The sequence below is a fragment of the Camelus ferus genome, chromosome 24 (genome assembly GCF_009834535.1).
Source record: "Camelus ferus isolate YT-003-E chromosome 24, BCGSAC_Cfer_1.0, whole genome shotgun sequence".
Lineage (NCBI taxonomy): Eukaryota > Metazoa > Chordata > Mammalia > Artiodactyla > Camelidae > Camelus > Camelus ferus.
Window position 1 is genome coordinate 599,172 of NC_045719.1, and position 21,641 is coordinate 620,812.

The 21,641-nt window shown below is 43.2% G+C and overlaps 1 protein-coding gene across 6 annotated transcripts; it reads right to left on the bottom strand.

The window, feature by feature from the left end:
* On the bottom strand, positions 1–19,753 carry SEH1L (SEH1 like nucleoporin). Of its 6 annotated transcripts, none has more exons than XM_032467387.1 (9): positions 18,965–19,249; positions 17,210–17,260; positions 14,654–14,800; positions 12,318–12,529; positions 7,339–7,437; positions 5,977–6,117; positions 5,102–5,262; positions 3,697–3,847; positions 1–1,083 (listed from the first exon to the last, which is right to left on the bottom strand). In XM_032467387.1, exons 4-9 carry the CDS (start codon positions 12,461–12,463, stop codon positions 888–890), a joined length of 894 nt encoding a protein of 297 aa, XP_032323278.1. In that variant the 5' UTR covers positions 12,464–12,529; positions 14,654–14,800; positions 17,210–17,260; positions 18,965–19,249; the 3' UTR covers positions 1–887. The 6 variants fall into 6 exon arrangements, with proteins under 6 accessions (XP_032323278.1, XP_032323273.1, XP_032323274.1 ...); XM_032467382.1 differs by lacking the exon at positions 18,965–19,249 and adding an exon at positions 19,488–19,753 and having other exon boundaries at positions 407–1,083; XM_032467383.1 differs by lacking the exon at positions 18,965–19,249 and adding an exon at positions 19,488–19,751 and having other exon boundaries at positions 407–1,083; positions 5,102–5,259.
* Positions 19,754–21,641: the final 1,888 nt, after the last annotated feature.

A 21,641-nucleotide genomic window follows, 5' to 3' on the forward strand; every position in this document is an offset into this window, starting at 1 on the left:
TAGTTTTAATCATTTTATTGTAATTATTGTCAAGTATATTCTGATTTCAAATTGCAAAGTTATCATTTTAGAAAACAATCTAATGTGCATCAGATTGAAAGTCGACATTTGTTACCTGTCTGCCTTCTAAATAAATGCCATGCTCATCCCTTAATTTTTGACTAGGTTTTTTTTAAGCAACATGACATTTTAAGGAGCTATAAGCTTTACCAACTGTCAAATAGAATACATTCTGATTTTTATAAGGCAACAGATTCATATGTTTAAAAATATATTTTATTAAATAATCTACCTGGAGAATAATTACAAAAGCTTGTTTATACAGTAATTCCAAGTAGTGAAAGGTAGTTTCCTTCAAAAGAAAGTTAAAAAAAAAAAAAAAAAAAGAAAAAGACCAAACAGTCCGTATTATGCTTTGCTGCTTTATACACAGGAATGATTTATTTTACAAACTATTCATTTGCAACATTAGCCTGTAAAATTAAAAAAATTTTTTCTTAATATGTCTCAAAGGCAAAGTGAACTTTATGATAAGGTTTCACATTAACCAGTGTGACAAACCATAAGAAACTTAACACCAGAACAGTTCAAAATAAAATGTACAGAACAGGCACTCTGAAGTCAGCACTGTGTGTAACTTTCACAGCTAATGTTGTGTGCACACGTCTCATTTCATCAAAGGTTATCAACCAACCAAGCAAAGATTCCTTTGATGCAGAAGCACAAGCACATTTAGGTTCCAAACACCATGTTCTGGTTGTAATACATGCAAGACAAACCCTAAGTTAGAAAAATCTTCTGAAAGAAAATGAAGAAAAACGAAAAGCCAGGAATGAAAGCATTTACAAGCACTTGAATAAGGCCTTTAAGTGTTAAATCAGTGTTTTTTAAACCCCTTCATTCTCAGGTAAGGGATTAAGAGGCCGAGAGAGAGACCTTCTGCGAGGGTGAGGATACTGGAGGTTGGCAGTGTCAGCATCGCAAGAGTGCTCTACCAGAGGAGGAGGAGGAGGAGGAAGGAGCTGGGCATAACTGGACCATCTCGATCCAGCCCGTGGGGAATCCAGAGGGGGAAAGAAATACCTGAAACAATGAAGACAGGAACAAAACACCAAAACAAAACAACAGGGAAAAAAGAAAAGAAAAAACAGAAGAAAAAGAGAAAAGTAGTAAATACAAAGAGAACCAAAGAGGAAAAAACACATGCTAGAAAAAAAACCTTTAGTATATTCATGCCAAAACTAACAGAACATAACAGCAAAATCAAGACCCTTACTCAAATCAGGCTTGCTTAAGCAAGTATAGAAACTTGAAAAAAGAAATATAATCTGTTAAACTTAAAATGTTAAAAAAAAATATCAGTATGAATGTTACAAAAGAAGACATTAATTTTATAATTTAAACTGTTATCTCTCAGAAACATATCTGACACTCTTCTGTAATTTACAAACCAAATAAGCTTTCCCCTTAAGCAATGCATCATCTGTAGCCTCAGCACGCGTTTCTCAGTGCGCACCAGACACCGAGAACCAACTCAGGCGCACCTGCACATGGTACGGCCAGCCACTGCAAGTTACTCGCAAAGAAACACACTCTCTGAATATACTTAGCTGTTTTTCTGCAAAAACCTTAGAATACAAAATTTTGATAAGTAAAAGGTCTCAAAAAATATTTACTATTGTTACTCTTCTGCCATTTTATAACTTACCCTTAACACTTAAGCATTTTCACAACGATTTATAGCTCTGACATCAGATGATGCAAACTAAATTAAGCACCAACAAAATTAAGAAAACCCTGGGACACAGAATGTGGAGGTTAATGTGCACACACAATTTTAGCAGAATTTGAACGGATTCTTGTAGTGTGTTTCCAAATTTTGACTTGAAGGAAAAATCAAGCCATAAAAATATACAAGCACATATTAGAAACATTTCTCTCTAGCGAATGTGAATTGAAAACTTACAAAGGTGCTTTCACTTTACTACCAAACTACCAGGAGCTATACCAAATGTTTAGTTTGGCTACAAACTGTACAGTCAAGTTACTTTTCATTCCACTACTACTTCTCTCACTCCTTCACTAATATTTTTGAAATATTACAAATAACAGAGTTGTACTGAATAGTATCATGTATAAACCAATTCTACAAAAGGTGAACAAATTAGCACTCAAAACAATCTTTATGAAAAATATTTATTCAATCTTCAAATTATAGAAATTCATTTTAGCTTGTTTTAGACAATAAAAGACAGAAGCCTGAATATATTTTTCAGGTGGAATAAAGTGGTATCTTCCCTCCTCCCAACGACTAATAAAGATAGTAGCAACATCCTTTCATTTTAAAACCCACGTTAGTTTCAGAAACATTTCAAAAAATTGTTTTGGTGACAGTGTCTCAACAAAAAGCCTCTCCGTTTATAATTTGAAAATTTCAAGTAGTGTCAATAAACGGGCTAGTCAAAAAAAAAAAAAAAAAGATGTACACTGTATTTTTAAAGGCCTTTTGGATTGCGTTTAGTAGGAAGCAGGCTGCTGGTGTATCTTGGGAGAGGTCAAACGGCGCTGGGGAAGGGGGAAAGGAGCTCGCGTCCCATTCCTGTGTGCATGCAACAAGCAGCAAAACAGCAAGTTACTCCAGTTAGCTGGGACTCAGCTGTGCTTTCTGTTAAAGGACATAATACAAACGGAGAAGGGAAAATGCATCACACATCTAACACACACGGTTACTGGCACAATAAGAACACAGACCAAAACCTCAACGCTCTTTACAAAAGAAAATATGCGGTACAGGCAGCAACCAAAAACCAGATTAAAAAAAAAATTAACACTGGTCTCCTTTGCTTCACAAAACAGTCTTTATGATCTGGTGTCTTCTGTGGCAGCCTGAAACTGTCGTCAGGCAAACGCCTAAACGTCAAAATCAAAACGCAGGACCTCTTTATGAGCATACAACCATGTAAAAGCAGCTGAGGAGCTGTTAGACACAATTCTCTCCTCTTATTTAAGAAGACCACAGCACAGTCTGTTAAGGCTATGTTTTGAGGCTTCCTGAATAGTGTTCCGAAGTATTCACAGAGGCATATTAGAATAATTTTATCTTACAAATTCACATTTGAAATCTGAATATAAAAACAAAAGGATGATTCTTCAGATGACGTCAAATGTTCCCTATGGAGAATCTAAAAATACGCTCAGAATTCTAAAAGTCAAGAACTGAGAATTACCATTTCCTCTCATAATCTCCATGAAAGTTTTAAACATACATAAAAAACATTTAAGTCACTCTCTTCTACAAAACCTTAACGAGCGCATTTTATTTAAAGTCCCAGTTTAACCTGACTACCAGCACCAGCAACACTAATGCTCATCTGGGACCAAAATCCTCAGTATTACCCACGTTCTCCCTTCATCTCGCTACTCAGAAGCAAAGTAAAATCTTAGTTACACACATTTCTGATAGACAGCTAAATTCCAGAATATAATTTAGTTTGTTTAATGGCCTCAGAATCTCCCTGTAAACATTACGACCAAGCAAGCTAAATACAGAGCTACCAAACTGCTTTTTTTCTGGTGTCATAATTAAATGTGAATTCCTTCATTCAATCGCAAAATCCAGGAAATAACACACCTTTACTAAGGTTACCAAATGATTTTAAAAAGACAATTTCTAAATTGTCTCATTGAACAGCCTACCTGCCAGCAGAAGATCCATTTAATGAATTTTGAAGATTTGGGACATTGGACCCTAGGGGAGGATTTGAGCTTCCCTGCTGAGAACTCCCACTGACCGGGCTCCCGTTACCTTTGAGGATCCCAGTACACTTCCAATTGTCCATGTAATTAGCTGAAAGGAAAACAGTCAAGCACGTTAACATGGCGAACACCTACGCTCCAGGGCACAAATCTGTGTTCTGCACTCAAACCACAATTAAAGAGGTAAGAGAGACTTGCGGGCTACACGTCTCTCAGAATAAATGGTGAAGACACTTTAAACATAAAACACATGTCTCAACTTTAACAGTTGTTCTTCCAAGTTTTAAAAGAATTATTAATTTTAAAAACGAAGCTCCTTACAAGATAATTAACAGGCACATCTCTAAGCTACCACATTATTCCATTTAAGTTAGTATCAAATTCTATGTCTTCACTATAATGAGTTCCAATTACCCTATGTGGGTAATGCAGTCACCTTCTTGGTTAAGAAAGTTTAAGTCCTGAGGGTACCTAAGGTCCTAATGGATGCAGGTAACAGAACCTCTGGCATGGTTTATCCAACTTGGCCTAATTGTCTGGATGCAAAACTGGTCACTGCAGACACTGAGGCCAGGAGACTCAGGTCAGGGAGCCTGAGCAGGACTGTCTTGACTGAAGGCCGGGGGCGGGGCGGGGCAGCAAAGGGGAAAGGGAGGTCTGGGCTGTTCTACCACAGCCTAAAGCTGGCTGACCACGGGAGACTCAGCCAAACTGCCTTTTGGGAAACTAACTCCTCAGGGTCCACTTAACTCTGGATCCTAAATATGGGCTGGGGATGTCACCAACTAGAGTGGAGCCCAGACCACGGGCACCTCTGCCCAGTGGATAAGCATCCGAGGAAAAGTGCAGACCACGCTACCGCTCCCAGTCAGGGTCAACCGTCGAGACTACATGCACTCCCCGTTTGGCATTTGTGAGGAACTTTGAGAATCAGTGGCCTCAGGACTCTTCAACTTTGGGGAGCTGTAGAGAAGTGGGGACAAACGCTGGATTTTCTCCTGTTAAGGGCTGCTGGGCTAAAGCAACTGCTCGATCAAGCAGGAGATGCCTGTAGTCCAAGTCCTGCAGGTCACACACAGCACACGGCATCTACCGGAGACCCTGTACATTCTGTTACAACTAGTGTTTACTTCATTCCATATGGAAACTTAATTCATTTAGGCAGTAACTTCCATGAACCAATCAACTGATAAAGATTCAAAACTATACATTAATGTACGACATTAGTTTAAAAGTAACTGTAGAAAGATGGGACTTTTTTTCAAAATATTTCAGAGTTTACATTTCTAGGTGGAAATTCTAAAAGTAGCAACTTAAAGCAACAAGCCCTTCACTGAAATCGTACCTTTCCACAGTCTCACACAGCCGTCGTCTCCTGAGGACGCCAGCACTGTTCCTGTTATATTCCAACTCACTCGCCAGACCTGAGAATTATGATTATCAAACTGAGCCACTATATGGATTTCAAATTTTGTCGGCCCACCGGAGGATGTAAGTTCTTTCCTGCTAATAAAAAAATTTTCCTGAGGAATTCCATTAACATTTATACACACACACACAAACGGTTCAAAAAAAAAAAAAAAACCGTCTCACATACACCCCTTATCCATATGCATATGACAGCCCACCCACCCCTCCCCTCAGCTTACTGTGAGCTGGGCCCTGCCATGTGCATCTGACTCCCCAGTACCTGGCATGACCCCACCACATAAGAGATGCTTGGAGACTAAGATGATTTTATTTCCCAAGGATGACGAATAAATAAAGATGAGCAATAAAACAGATGATGATTAATTTTTAAAAGAAAGCAGTAGGAAGGAGGAGGAAGGGGGGAAATAAAGAAGGAAAAAGGGAAAGAAAAAGAAGTGAAACTCACAATTCCAAATTCAAGGCCAGATGGGTTATTGACAAAAACGTGTCAGTGCTCTTAATTCTCCCCAAGAAGACTGCCACCTCTCCTTCCCTCAAACATTTATAGAGAACCAATTTTATTCAGGGGAGCCATTCATTGTTAGTATCTGCCTAAATAAAACACAAGTAAGAACACACAAATCTCCTCTCTTCACTCAATTCCCCGTCCCAAGTCACGTATCAATAGATAAAACGCTCATGAAAGAATCCAGTCTTCAGACCAGAGTTGCCGCTACACTCTCCTTTCACAAATGAAAATAATCAAGAGTTAAGAGAACTTTCAAATTAGTCATTGTTTCAAAGACTCACCTCACAGGCTTTAATGTAAAAATCCTCACGTCTTTGGTTGCTATGGCGAGAATGTGGAAAGACCTTCCCAAGTTAGGAGCAAATGCAATGTCATGCACAGGGTCTGTGACTGTCATAAGGGTTTCAGCTTTTGCATATTTCCTAGTGAAAAAAAACAATTTACAATAAAATTTTCAGAAATGAACAAATTTTAAATCCACATGTGTAGGTATCTCAATGTTTTCCATCTTGCTCACAATGAAGTAGTGTTTACCTCTGCAGTGTGTATTATTATGTCCAAGGCCTAAGCCCAGGAACTGTGAACGTGACCTAATTTGGAAAAGGGACCTTTGCAGATATAATTAAGAAAGAGAGGGAAACAGAGACACTAGAGGAGAAGCTCTGTGAAGACAGGCAGCCCGGGGCTCCAGGAGCCTCCAGAAGCTGGAAGAGATGACATTGACACCTTCATTCGGGCTTCTGGCCTCCAGAACCTTGAGAATACACATCTGCTTTAAGACACCAGTTTGGAGTAACTTGTTACGGAGGGCCCAGGAAACTACCATAACCTCCCAGATCTCTTCCTTTAATCTTTTTAAGTTTAGCTTAAAACAGATTAACAAAAACTTAATTAAAATGAGGTCTTGATTTATTAGCCATTAGTATCTTTTCTAAGAGAAGGGTAAGTGGATTTCCTAGGGTTTGGGTGTAAAGAGAAGTTAAGCTGAGCTCTTTAAGTGGTGATGCGGGAAGCTACCAGTCTACTTCCACGCCCGGAAGAGCTGAAACCGCCATTGGGTCCTGTTACCCCCAACTTACGTCTTTCAGTGGCTTCGCGTTACCCTTAAGATAAAAACTCAGCACTGAGCATCAGGTCTCACGGATTTTCCAGCACACTCCTCCTGCCTGTTTTGCTCCACCACAGTGAGAACACACTGGCTCTCCTGTCCATCGACCCTGCTACCGGCAGTTCCCTCCTAGAACGTGCGCCCTAAGTCTGGCTAACTCCCACTCACTCTCCAAGTCTTCTGTTGTTGTTCTACTACCCCCTCCCTCACAGGTCTTCTTTCGAATGAACCTCCCTGACCTCCTCCGCTAAGCGCAATCTCTTAACACCCTAACTCCCCCAGTTTATAAAATCCATCACCGTTTTCCACTTTCGTGTCTTCCCTGCATGACGGTACACACTGGGAGATCAATCACCTATTCCTCCACATCACAATTTTGTATTAACAGAGCCACGCACAGAACTTGGCATATCACTGGAAACCAATAAATATACGATGAATAATGTGCAATTGAGTTAATGAATAAATAACATTTTTAAAATTAAATGCAACAACTAACCCAAAGCAGCAACAACTAACCCAAAGCAGCACCAACCTGGTGTTCTCATTATACTCAAAGATCTGAGCCTTGGCCATTGCGTTGGGGCTGCTGTCATCACTTCCAACCGCTATCATGGGGGGGTGAGCACGAGAGCTGGAAGCAAAGACAAGACACATCTTCCGTAAGTTCACAGTTACCAGAGAATTCAGCAGTTATGCGCCAGGCAGCCCTGCACCCCCAGCCTGCATGTCACTGCTATGACCAGACCCCTGCCCTACATGGGGCCGCACACCTCAAGGGCGTCCTTGAGAGTGCCTGGCACGGGACTGAGCACACCGTCCTCCTGCTTTGTTTGCACCTTTTCCTATGGCCGAGAAAGACAGCAGCTCTTTTCCCAAAAGAAAAGGTTTCAAGCATTCGATAGATTAAAAAAAAAAAAAAAAAAGACACCGCAAGAGGTCTTAAAATTTTTCTTCCTAAAAGATCTGGTCATTAACTATAGAATGAAAAGTAACCTTATGGTGAGCAAATTCATGGCAAAAATATTTTTAAGTGCTTTGTGCAAAAAGAACCCAAAAGGAGAAGGAAAGGTAGAAAACAGCACCCTCAGGAAGATGTGCTCCCCCACGCCACTCGCCTGTAGACCCATCTGTGCTCAGCTTCACTGTCTAAAAGGCACGAGACAAGCAACAAGAGAAGGAACTCTAGCGAAGTGGGCTCAAGGCTGAATCGCTCTTTTCATTCCTACATCTCGTTACCTAGATACTGATTCCCTTGCCTCCCACCTCTACGAACTGACACCTTTGTTTAACCTTTAATCTTGATACCGCGATCTGCCAATTTCATAAAGCTGAAAACAAAATGGGGTAAATGTGTTAAAAAAAAGTTTAGGTCTTTACTACTAAAGCTTTTTCACTAAAGCTTCTGATAATGAGATCCAATCACCTAATATAAGAAAAATACCAAGTAAACTGCAAACTACTGCAGTAATAAAATCACAGGGTGTTTATTGTAATTCTTGGGCATTCAAAGGGATGTGAATTCTGTATCTCACAAAATTTTTTTCAATGTTTTACAAACACAATTTTTTACAATATTAAATATTTGAACAAGGACAAGTACATTTATAGTAATACATTCTGAAGTACTGAAAATATAATCATTTTTAAAATATTTTTTAAATTATGGGGGCAGGGTATAGCTCACTGTTAGTGCATGCTTAGCATGCAAGAGGTCCTGGGTTCATTCCCCAGTACCTCCAAGAGACAGAGAGATAAATAAATTAAAACCTAATTACCTCCCCCCACAAAATAAAATTTTAAAAATTTATAAAATATCCAGAACAAACTAAATTGAGGCTTACCTCATTTGTATATCCAGAAATACCATGTTCACATTTAAACCATTTTCCAAATACGACGTACAACTAAACAGTGAGCAGCACCATCCAAGTCTGTGATGGATGCAGTGGGCTGACCACCTGCATCTCCCTCCCCACGCTCTGCGGGGAGGGTGAGAACAGCACCACAGCAGTGCTGGAAATCAGAATGTGCCATCAGAAACCAACAAGTCCGGAGGAATTCCACCAAGACAGAAAGCAGATCAGACAGAGCAAATGCTAAGGGAACAGAGCTCACGCCACTATCCGTGAGGAGGAAATTCTAGAAGCTCCAACAGCTAAGCAATCAACAAGTCCATAATGAATGAACCAATCAGCAGTAATGAGCCACGGGGCAACCTTAAGTGGATCATTTAAAGAACTGTCATCAGAAGACAGTAGCTCTTCACGGCTGGCAGCTGACCCTGCTCTAGGCTAAGAAGGTCTACGGAAGGACTCCAGTGTAAGGATCAGAACTTCAAAGAGGAGAGATGAGGGCCTGCAATAAAGCAGTCCTCCACAACTGGCCGGAGAGGGACGAGAAAGAACAAAACACACCAAGGTGCTTACCCCCAAGTCAGGCCCTCCTGATTCTGGCAATCTGGGGGTACCCACCGCTGCCAGCTCCCTTTTGTTAGCCCTACAAGGAAATCCTGCCACCCGACTCAGGCTACTCAGTCAAAACTCAGCCAACCCCCCAGGGAAGAGAGTGAGCTGTAAAGAAAACAGAGCATCTAACTGGAGAAACATGCCCACTGCAGTTTCCTCTGCTGGCCATCAGAGTCTCTTGTTCATAACCCAAGTTCACAAGCAAAGACTAACACATACTTAAGGAAAACAAGGAGCATGAAAGAGAAGATCAAGGAGTACAAACAGATCTCTGAAAAAGCAGGTAACAGCCGACAATCCTCATCAGGTGCAGAACGTGTGTTTGTAAACTGACCTACTTGCTAAAATCTACTTGCAAACCCAAAATCCCAATATTTCGGGCTTTCGTGCTCATTCATGGACATGCCTGGAGCAGCAAGTCTGCAGAAAGGCGGGTGGCCTGCCACACTCCCTGCTGCAGTCGACAGAGGCCAGGCTCTGCCTTCGTGTTTCAGGTGCACATTGAAGACAAGAGTCTGCTGCGCACTCTGTTTACCACCATGTTTTCTGCATTTTTCTGCTTTGTGTCGGTGACTTCGCTGTTTAAAACGTCCCCCAAACGAGATACAAACTACTATGTACAGAACAGATAAACAACAGTCCTGCTGCCCAGCACAGGGAACTACCGTCAACGGCTTATAATGAGAAATGTAATGAGAAAGAATATGACAAAAATTCACTAAGTCACTATGCTGTACACCAGAAACCAACCCAACCCTGCAAATCAACTATACCTCGATAAAAAGAAAACATTTTTTTTAAATGGCCCCCATCTGGAGAACAAGTTGGAGATTTGGAAGACAGAGTAGTAAATCTCCAAACAATGTTAAGGAAATAGAGACAGTATATTCAGGAATAATTAAAGATGTGTTCCAGAAAGACAGAACTGGAAACAGAAGGGCAAATTATTCAAAGAATCCTAAGATATCCCCAATTTGAGACAAGAACCTTCATTTTAAAATGGACCCACTAAGCGTCAAACAGGATGAGTCAAAAAAGACCAATCCCTAATAGTACATCTCTGGATTTACTTCAAAATAATCCAGTTTTTGTTTTGTTTTGTTTTTTTTTTGAAGGTGGAGGCACATACAGATGGGACAGAAGTAGCTCTGAGTTATCATAGGTGGGTGATGGATATGTGAGGGTCTGTCTGCTGCACTTTTAGTGTATCTGAAATTTTCCTTAGTAGAAAAACGTTTAAAAAAAAAATACCTGGAAACATCCTGGTTAAATTTTAGAATCTTACTACCTCAAACCATACAAAGGAATTTCAGGAGGTTTGACCTAAGTGTGAAAGGCAAAACCAAAAACCTTTCAGAATACACTTGACAACATCAAGGCAGAAGACAATTTCTCAAATAAAACAGAAAAAGCACTATAACAATAAAAGAAAGACTGCTAAGTAAGGCAATATTAGAATTCACAACTTTCTGTAGACTATCAAAAGTCATCAAAGTGTCAAAATGAATTCAAAAAGTCTGCCATCCATCCCCCATGGGAAAAAAGTTACTTTAAGAGGTGTGTGCCGAAAGTGAAAATAGAAGACCTCAAGACAAGCATAACCAGAAGCAGCGGCCTCAGGGAAGAGACGAGGTCCAGCAGGAGGCGATTTTCGCAGGACAGACGACACGTGCACAGGCGTGAACATGCACATGCTCTAACCTTATAAATCTGGCTGCGACTGAATTTTTATTTTCTCTTTTATGCTTAAAACATCTTGATCTTTGTCTTTTGTGTTTCAATGAGTAATGTATCAGGACAGAAACTGTGATGTTAGTTCTTGTGGAAGGAAACAATAACCCTGTCTTTCTCAGAGAGGTGCCTCCTGACCACCTCTGGGATGTGCAGGGCTGCCCCAGATTGTCACCTAATTTTTAGAATCAATTTGTAGCCAAAAGACAAAATACTTACATGTGTATTAAAGTTTACAGAATGTAAATATTGTAAATCCTGCCAGTATACAAGCAAGGTAACAAAATACTAGAAAATGGTAGGGTAAACATGAGGTAGAAGCAAAAAAAGCTAATTTCCTCTTTTTTAAAAGAGAAGTGAATCAATATATAGTCCAAAAATTGGTACATCACTAAGTAGAGAAATGCACATTTGAAATTAAGATAACTATCAATATAACCTACTATCAACATTTCCAAAAATAAAGTATGTCCTCATACCTGGACAAGTGGAATTTTTGTAAATATGCTAAAGTCATCTTCCATACAGCAAGTATAAATACCACTTAAAGATAACAGCAAGAACCAGAGGTATAAGCAAATCATTTAAAAATATAATAATGACTACCAGAATTAACTCTACACACAGAACTATTAACAGCATTTGTTTTTAAGAACTAAGGGAACTTTCACCTTCCATTTTGTACTCTGCTAGACTATCTGAATCTTTTATTAGGTGATTCATTACTCTTTTAATTTTTAAAAATAGTTTAATAAAAATCAGCGATGGTACAGCCTGAGAGTCACACTCTACCCAGCAGCTGAAGAACCAGGCACCCTAACACACAGAATGCCCACAGCGAGTCTGCCAGTGAAGAAGGCAGTTCACCGAAGGCCCACGGTGGGTCTACACGTGCCTCTGGGTCTGGTGCTGCCTGTTGTGACAGCACACGTCTGCTGTCTGCGTCCACCTGTGTGCAGACAAACCGCACATGTGTCTGTCTGCGCCCTCCTGTGTGCGCACAAACGCACACATCTGTGTGTCTGCGCCCTCCTGTGTGAGCGCAAACGCATCCAGTATTGACTTGTGTGTGGATGGGAAAAGTCCAGAAGGTGCAACCAGATTATTGATGATGGTTGGCTTCTTCTGTGGAGCAGAAGCCATGACAGGGTAGAGAAGGGAGAATTTCTATTCTACATACATACATTTAAAAAAATAATGAACGAGACTACTGCAGAAAAGCATTTTCAAAAAAATACACTGCCAAATGTTTAATGTAATAATTACTCATTTGTTTTCCCAGGCTTGCATCACCAGGCTTGCTGTGCACACCTACCTTGAAGGGTTCCAAGAAATACAACTGCAGCTCAGCTTGCAAGAGATCTCGTGCTGCAGGGACCACTGGCTGAGGTTCATGACATCTGGCGCCTCGTACACCCTCACAATACCATCCGCTGAGCAGGTCGCTAACATGAGGCCCATGTGCTTAGGCGCGAATTTCACATCGGTAACAGACGTTCTACTGTCCACTAGAGTTGTCCTCTTCACCTGAAAAAAATTAACAATGTAAGTTATGTTTAAAAAAAAAAGGATGGCACAGTGGGAAGAACACAGGCTCTGAAATCACACAGAACTCCTCGGCCGTCTACTTGGTACGTAACCTTGAGTAAGACAGTCAAAACCTGCATGGGCTTCAATTTCCTCCAAAGCACCTGGCACACATACATATACATACACCACATATGTAGCTGGCAATCAGTAACAAATCAGTGACCTTAATTACTCACTCTCTTTAAGGCAGAAAAAAGAAGGCCTTAGAAAGTCTAGCTTTATTAAGTTATGTGAGCACTCTCTTCTTAAGCAGGTGGGTCAGTAGATTAGAAAATGTTAGAATTTTTATATGGGTAGTTTTGACTTTCCTGCAAGCAGCAGTGGGAAAGAATTAAGCTTCCTCAACAGCAAAGGGCATGCAACTCCTTCCACTCCTGCCCACATGTAGCAGAAACCAGGAGAATGGTACGCAGCTGGCATTTTGAAAATTGCAAAATCCCAACATAGTATGTACAATCTATTTTCTGGCACCTAGGTGAGATGACTTTTGATTGAAAAAGTCAGTAAAATTTATAAATCAACAGTGTACTGTCTACAGTTATTAAAATACATCGTAAGGTGTCTCAATATTAAAAGTTTCACATAAACTTCAGAGATAGCTTTTTTGCAAACTTTAGTCTACAAACACCACTGAATAATCAGTGTCAACACGTTGAAATGTGAGATGTATAAATGACAGTAGATTTAACTAAATACAAATAACTAGATTCAAATAAAAATCCTTTATACATCACCACTCCTAAACCCAGCCTACAGCACGCTAACTGACCCATCACACACTGACTGCTAAAACAATCCCTTGTCGTTTGTAAACCTCCCTACTCCCCTGCCCTTAGGCAGCTGTTGGCCTGAGGATGGGCCTAGGGCAAAGACCACAAGACCAACCCTCCCTTCATTACAAAATTTGTAAAGCAGTGTGAACAGCTTACAAAGTTACAGTAACTAAAACAGTGCATGTAGGAAGAGACACATACACCAACAGAGTAGAGCAGAGTCCAGAAATAAACCCTTCACATATGGTCAACTGATTTTCGACAAGGACCCCAAGACCATTCAATGGGGAAAGGACAGTCTTTTCAATAGAAGGTGCTAGGAAAACTGGACACTGACATGCAAAAGAATGAAGCTGGACCCTTACCTACACCATGTACAGAAATTAACTGCGTAGGAATCAAAGACCTAGACATAAGAACTAGAACTACAATACTCCTGTAAGGAAACTTTGGGGAAAGTCTCCATGATGTTGGATTTGGCAATGATTCCTTGAATATGACACAAAAACACAGGATACAAAAATAAATTGGACTTTGTGAAGATTTTGTGCACCAAAGGGGACTATTAAGAGAATGAAAAGGCAACCCACAGGACAGAAGAAAATACTTGGAGATCATCTACTCTGACAAAAGATTACTAACCAGGGTATACACAGGGGACCCCTACAACCCAGCAACAAGAAATGGGCCAAGGACTTGAACAGACATTTCCCTAAAGCAGCAAGAGGGTCCTGGTAACAATTTCAATGCCGGTGGGCAGCAGGTAGGGGCATTCCCCACACCAAGAAACAATTCTTGGACACCAGCAAGGTGCCCAAGGAGAATTCAACTCAATTTTGACACTACACCCGGAGATGGCGTCAGACTCCACAAGTTCGGAGTTCAATCCCGCGGGACCAGCCTTCTTCAGACGCCAGTCACAAGCGCAGGTGGTTACCTGGGCCTCTGGCCAACTGGCTGTAACTCAGGAACAGCCGGACAGAAGAGACACAGGGGGCAAGGTACCGGGAAAGGCACAGAGCATCCACGCCCTCTCCAGGCACCATGCGCCCCACATCCCCAAGTGTTCAGCGACCCAGAAGCCCTCCGAACCCCAACCTTGAGGGCTTTTACAGAGAACTCATTACACAGCCATCAACAGTGGTAACTAACTGGTGGCTACGTCGATCTCCACCCTTCCCTCCCCGGAGGTCAGCGGGGCTGGGGCTGAGGAGCTGAAGGTTCTGGGAGAGACGGATGCTCCTTGGGTGTTCGTGCTGCACCCCCTCCACAGTGACAGATGTCTCACCCAGTGGCTCTGTCCCCGCAGTTTGTCATTCGACTCTCCTACTATTTCTTCCCATACGGCAGCTGTCCGGTCAAAAGAACAGGAGGCCAAAACCTGTCCAAATTCAGGATGGGCCCATGTCACACGCCACACAGATCCACTATGTGTCTGAGGAATTAAAAAAATAAATAAGCAAGAATGAAAAACAATGAGTTTATTCATATTTCACACATACAAGATTTCACTTGAAGAGACAGAACACAGGTATTTTACTTCAACAAGAGGAGAAAGCTATTTACTTTGACATTTAAAAAGCTAAATTCTACAACTTTTAACCTTTGGAAGATATTCCATATTTAGGATTATTGCAGCCCTTCTGGAGTCAAGTTTTTCTAACATTTTACTAATAACGAAAACCTCAGCCTGATAAAGTTGACCTCTTCAGTGCTAGCTGCCAGTTACTTTGGAGTTTAGCCTAACGAAGCTTTTAAACAGAGATTCTATCTCTCCACAATTTTTTTTACTTGTGAATTCTCTCTACAGGAAACGTACACCTAATAAAATAAAAAAGATTTACCAAAATGATATGCTTCAAAAGCCTGATTTTTGTATAGAAACAGCAGCAACAAAATACTTAAAAATGATTCTGACGTCTGGCTAGACAACGAGTACTCTAGGAAGACGCAATGCATGAACAAATACAGAAGTCCAAATCCTTGTATTCTGCGGAAATAATTTAAAGCTCATAGCATCATCTTTATGTGCAAAAAAAAACCATGAAGTTATGTCAAATCACTACTAGTCAACTATTTATGTTGACAAAACAAAGAGGCAGAAAGGTCTTACAGCATCTCACATCAACAGAATTTAATTTGTGCATTCCAATAAAAATACCGTATGACAATATCAGTCCACCAGTTACGTTTACAAAAGCTGCTTCCCACTTCTGTATATCCAACCTTTACACTCAATCTCAGAACACTGTCATAATCCAGTCATTTCTACTGGCAACAATGTTATCATCCAAAGGTAAACTCCGTATCCTTATGCTTTTATCCTTCCTTTCGTCCAGGCTTTTTGGTTTCACCTTTCTTATTGATGCAGATTATTAAGTGAAAACGCACTAGGGCAGTGAGATTTTGGTAAATGTCAGATTCCCGGTAAGGCACAATCTAACTAAAGAATGAGGGGTGCACAGAGGTGTTCATCACAATAAAAAGGAAACAACTTAAATATCCATCAGCTGAGCACAACAGGGTGTACTGTTGTTACGTTTATGTTTTATTGCTGTATCTATGTTTAAAAATATAACAAAGTACTTAAGAAATACGTTGTTAAACTAAAAAAGAAATACAGCTCTTCTTTTGGAGTGATAAAAGTAAGTTTTGGAACTAGAGAGAGGTGGTAACTGTATTCATTTAAATCATGAATTTAATCAATGCCACTGGATTGTTTACTTTGAAATGATTAATTTTATGCTACATTATTCTTATCTCAATTAAAAAAGGGGTAGACAGGGCAAAAGATTTGATGAGACACTTCACCAAGAAGCCATGTGAATGGCAAATAAGCGCATGAATACACTGTCAGCACCATTAGTCACCACGAGCACACAAATCAAAACCCAGTGACACCCCTTCACACCCTCTGAGATGGCCATAATCAGGGACAGATAATATCAGAGTAGCGGAGGGTGTAGAGAAACTAGAGCCCCCACACACTTCTGACGGGAATATCAAATGGTACAGGCACTTCTTTAGAAAGTTAGAACACACACAGCCCAGCGATTCAACTCCTAGTGTCTAGGAGACATGAAAACATGTATCCCCACAAAGACTTGTATGGCACGTTCTCAACAACATTCTTCATAATCGCCAGAAATAAAAACATTCAAATGTCTATCAAACAGTGAACAAATAAATAAAATGTGGCTTTATCTATGTAAGGGAATAGACTCAGCATTACAAGGGATCGAACTACTGACACATGCCACAACACGGACAAACCTCGAAAACATGCTAAGAGAAATAAGCAGAAACAGAACCACACATCGAAGAACTGCACTCACAGAAAACATTCAAAAAGGGTAAAGAGACAGAGGACAGCTCAGTGGTGGCCTGGGGCTTGAGAGGGGAATAGGGATTGACCCCAAACAGGCAAAAGGGAAATTTTAGGGTTGATGGAAGTCTTCTAAAACTAGACAGTGGTTATGACTGCACAACAGTGTAAGTTTACTAAAACTCACTGAATTGTACATTTAAAACCGATGACTCTCAAGATATGTAAAAATCTATCTGAGTAAAGCTATTAAAGAAAGGAAGGGGGAAAACCATGCAGAGCACAACTATTAAAAGTATGTAAAGAAAAAAGTAAGAAATACTGAAACGCTAAAAATAATTATGTCAGATGCTATGGAATTTTAACTTTACGTGTTCTCAAATTTCCTGAAGTGCACTTGTTACTTGAACAGTGATTGACAATGTAAGGAAAAGAAGTGTGTTACAATGCTCTCCAAGGTGAACAGCGAGTCACTGATGTTACCCAGTAGTAAGCATTAGTGTAAAAACAGACACTAACCTTCCAGCTCGCCGTGCAGTGCCAGTCCCCACTTTCACTTTTATCCCAGACCTGTAAGAAAACACAGACATTTTATACAAAGAATGCCTACAAATTAATATGAAAAATGTCAAGACTGAATCAGCACCAGGTCAAAGTAAATGAACATAAATTCACAAAAGAATACAAACCAGTAAGTAAACATCCATTCATCTTATCAAGTATTTACTGAGAACCTTGACTACGTCAGGCCCTGTGCTAAGCACTGAGGGTCAGAGTCTTCGCTCTAACAGGTAACAGCGACGATTACAGGTACAGCCCAGTCTCATTGTCGTAGTAGTCCTGTCTTGTAATGTCGCTGTGAACACTGAATTAGCCTGAATTAGCGAATAACGAGCCACTCCTCTCAGGGGAAGTAGGAGATGAGATTCGTAGGAGCCTCTGGTCACAACGTATTTGTCAAAGAATCAACATATAACCTTGTATATAAAAAAAACCTTATTTCTTATACATTATTGATCCATTAACACTGAAATCTCAGCCCACAACACTTAACTCATGTCTAAAAGAAGCTTCCTTCACATACATTTTCTCCGCAGGGCACATCACGGCCCCCTGCAGCAGGAACACTTCAGCACTGCATATGGGGACCACGTGGACAGGTGAAATCACCAACAAAAAGAAGCAACTGTGAAGAATGTGGCAGGACGCAGACAATGACAAGGATACTCGTTCACCAGATGAGAGCCAGAATTATCAGGCAGTGTCACCTGCTTGCCCTCAGCTGGGAACACACTGCCGCCGCCAAGTCCAATTCTTTGCCACTCTGCTCATGTCAGCAAGTAACACGAGTACCGATTCTGGTTACAGGTAAGTTTTAGAAAACAGGAAAATTCACAAACATAGAATCTGCATATAATAGGCATCAATCATGTATGTAACAAACAAAAGCAAAATACTGAACTTTACCACCAACAAAAAAGACAGATTACGAAACAAGATGATATTTTAACCTGTTTTAAAAAAAAAGTAACAATAAACAATATGGTGGCTCCTCAAAACAGTTAAAACAGAAGTAGAACTGCCATGTGATCCAGCAATTCCACTTCTGGGTATACACCCAAGAGTTGAAAATGGGGTCTCAAAGAGACACCTGTTCATCCACATTCACAGTATTATTCACAACTAAAATGCAAAAGAAACCGAAGTCCACTGACAGATGAGTGATAAGCAAAATATGGTATTTACAATACGTACAGTGGAACATTTAGCCTTTTAAAATCTTATTTTAATATTTTCCTTTTTCAGGATGGAAATTCTGACATATGCTTCAACATGTAGGAACTTCAAAACATTGTACTAAGTGAAACAAGTCAGTTACAAGAAAACAAATCCTGTATGACTCCGCTTCCACGAGTTCCTAGCAGAGTCAAACTCAGAGGCAGAAAGTAGAAGTTTATGGGCCGGGGGCCGCGGGGAATGGTGAGTTCTTGTTTAATGGGGTCAGTGAAAAATGGAAAATTCCTGGAGACGGACGGTGGTGATGGATTCACAAAAACATGAATGTACTTAATACCGCTAAACTGTACGCCTAAAAATGGTTAAGACGGCAATTTTATGTTACGTGTACCTTAGTACAGCTTAAAAATTGAAAGGAGAAAGTGCTGCGCTAGCGCCCGACATGGACAGCAACGCTCCCATCAGTACTCTGCACCGGCGGCTGTAGAACCGTGCGCTTCGCCAATTACTCTCAAGAGCTTTATTTTAAATACTCACTAATTTCTCTACTAGAATGAGCCGGAGGAAATCTCGCAGAAATTGTAAACATTATTTTAAATGCCGATTTCCACCGTGAGCCTGTCGGTCAGACGACGCCCGGAGCTGGAGGCGCTGCCTCAGCACTGGGCGCCAGCGGACGCCGAGCCGCGCTGGCCCGCAGGCAGAGGCGGCCGGGAGCGGCCCCGGGGCCGGGATGGCGGGGGGCGGAGGGAAGCGTGGCGGGGGCGCCCGGCTTCCCCACGGCCGGCGCCCGGCCCGACCGCCGCGGAGCCCACCCTCATCGCCCCGGGCCAGGCCGCGCGCCCGGCGTGCCCCGCGGCCGGAGTGCGCGCCGCCGTGACGCACGCACGCCCCGCGCACAGGCGGCCCGCGCGGCGGTGATCTCACAATCCCGCGGAGGAGGGAGGGCGGCTGGGCCCCCGCCGGCCGGGTACCCAGGCCTCGTGCGGGCGGCGCGCCTCCACCTCCGCAGAAGTCCGCTTCCCGCGCGCGCCCGCCCTTCTGGCTCGGCCCCGCGAACCTTGACGCTCTGGTCGCTGGAGCAGGTGGCCATCCGCCGCCCGTGGAAGTCGAAAGACACATCGTGGATGAGATCCTTGTGGTCCGCCGCGATGCTGCGCGCCACAAACATGGCTGCGCCAGGCCCCTCCTGCCTCCGAGAGGGCGGCACAGCGGCGCGTGGACCGCAGCCCACCGGGACCGGCCTCGGGGCGCGCACGCCGGTACTTCCCGCGTGCTGCCCGCGCGCCCCCGGCTGCGCCGCACGGCGAGGCCCCGCCTCCGCCCGTCATACCCCGCGCGGGCGCGGCCCCGCCCCGCCCCTAGGCCGGGCTGCGCCGCGAGGTGGACCCACTGCGCCTGCGCGGCCCCACGGAGGCGGCGGCCGGGCTCTCCGCCCGGCGCTGGGCTGTGTGCGGTGAGGGAGGTTAAAGCGCTCCCGGTGGAGGTGCAGAAATCGGGGGAAAGGCGAAGATTAAGAATGCCGTCCGCCGGCCTCGGCCCTGCGGCAGTCTGCTCCGCGTTTGGGCGTGTGGACGTGCGGACTCGGCTCGTGTCCGGGTGCGGCGCGGGTGGTCCCAGCCGACCCGCAGGGAGCCGGGGAAGAACGCCCTGCCGGAGTCTCCTCACTTGCCTTTTCTGATTTTATCGGTACCTTAGGAGGCGCACCCCGAAATCCGTGCGCTGCAGGTGTGACAACGAAGACCTGCTGTAACTGCTCGAAGGCCAAAGACACCCATTCAAAAGGAAAGCACTGTCTACGAGAGTCCAGCCGATTTATAAGAGCTCCAATCCTTAAAAAAAAAAAATTATTTAAATGTTTTCTAAGTTTGGAGACAATGAGCAGATCAATGGTTGGGTGGGAGGTTGAATAGGAGGGATTTATTTTTTAGGAGTGGTTTTAAGTTCACTGCAGAATTGAGCAGAAAATGGAGTTCTGCCCGAGGCGCCTACCCTCCGCGCTGTCTGGCCCTGGCCCTCGGTTGCTGGGGTTGGGTGTGCAGCGCCGCCAGCAGGACGCTGGGGGCAGCGCTCTGGGTGGCCGTGGTGGTGTCCCGAGCCGCGGCTGCCACAGCTGGGGGCCAGGCTCGTGGCGGTTCATGTAAGCGGCTGGGTGACAGCACAGCCTGAGTTCCCAGCCTCACAGGGAACCTCTGCTGTTGAAGAGCATGGATTGGGGGGGGACAGTAGGAATGGGGACATACAGGCAGATCCTGACGAGGCTGGCGACACGGAGCCTAAATTCCGTGAGTCTTCTTTGCCAGGAGAGGTAGCCCTCCCTCTCCCATCTGAGGACACCAACCCTGCTTTGCCTGAGCAGCCTGGAATGACTCTTCGGAGATAGCTGCCTTGCGAGACACTGCTGATGGTCCTCAGGACCACCCCAGGCACCCCTCTTTACTTCTAGACCCAGAGCAGAACATGCCCACAAGCCCCAAAGGGGGAGGTACACAGTTTGACCCATGGGGAGGTGTACTATGCTCCAAAAGAACTGTGATACTTTTCCAGTTTGTACAGATGTTCTGGGGAAATGTGTGGGAATGGATATTAAGAGTGTGGGGAAATGGTGGAAGGTAAATAAAGTGGGATCAGGCTGAATTTATCGACATGAACCCACTAGGCAGAGATTCTGGATTCAGTGTCGTAATTCAAGGGCTTGGAAAGGACTCCCCAGCAGTTTGTCTGGTGAACCGTGACATGGACCAAAAAGTGGCCGACGCTAAATGAAGACACGTGGGACTGCCTTGGTTTATCGAAAAGGAGGGGATCCAAAGTCCTAGGAAGGTGGGAATGTTGGCGTACATTTACCACGTACGACCGCCCCTGCTCCAGGATATCAGGAGACACAGCCTTCACCGACACAGTGAGAAACAGCGGGTGAGGAGACCCCCAGCATCCTTGGAGAGCACCTGTGGTCACTCCTGTAGGCACCAAGTGACAATGGGAACTGCTGATCTGGGACCTTACACGCAGCGGGCACAGCTGGGTCCCAGGACAGCAGGATAATTGTCAAAGACGACGTGGGGCCAGTTACCAGAATGGACAGCACATTCAGGGCGATAATTAGAGTCGTCTTACTGCAGAGACCTGTGGCATTGACTAGTTGATCTTGGTGTCCCTGGAAGAAAATACGCAAGTAGTCTACTGAATTCTTACTCGTTCTGTGTACAAAGAA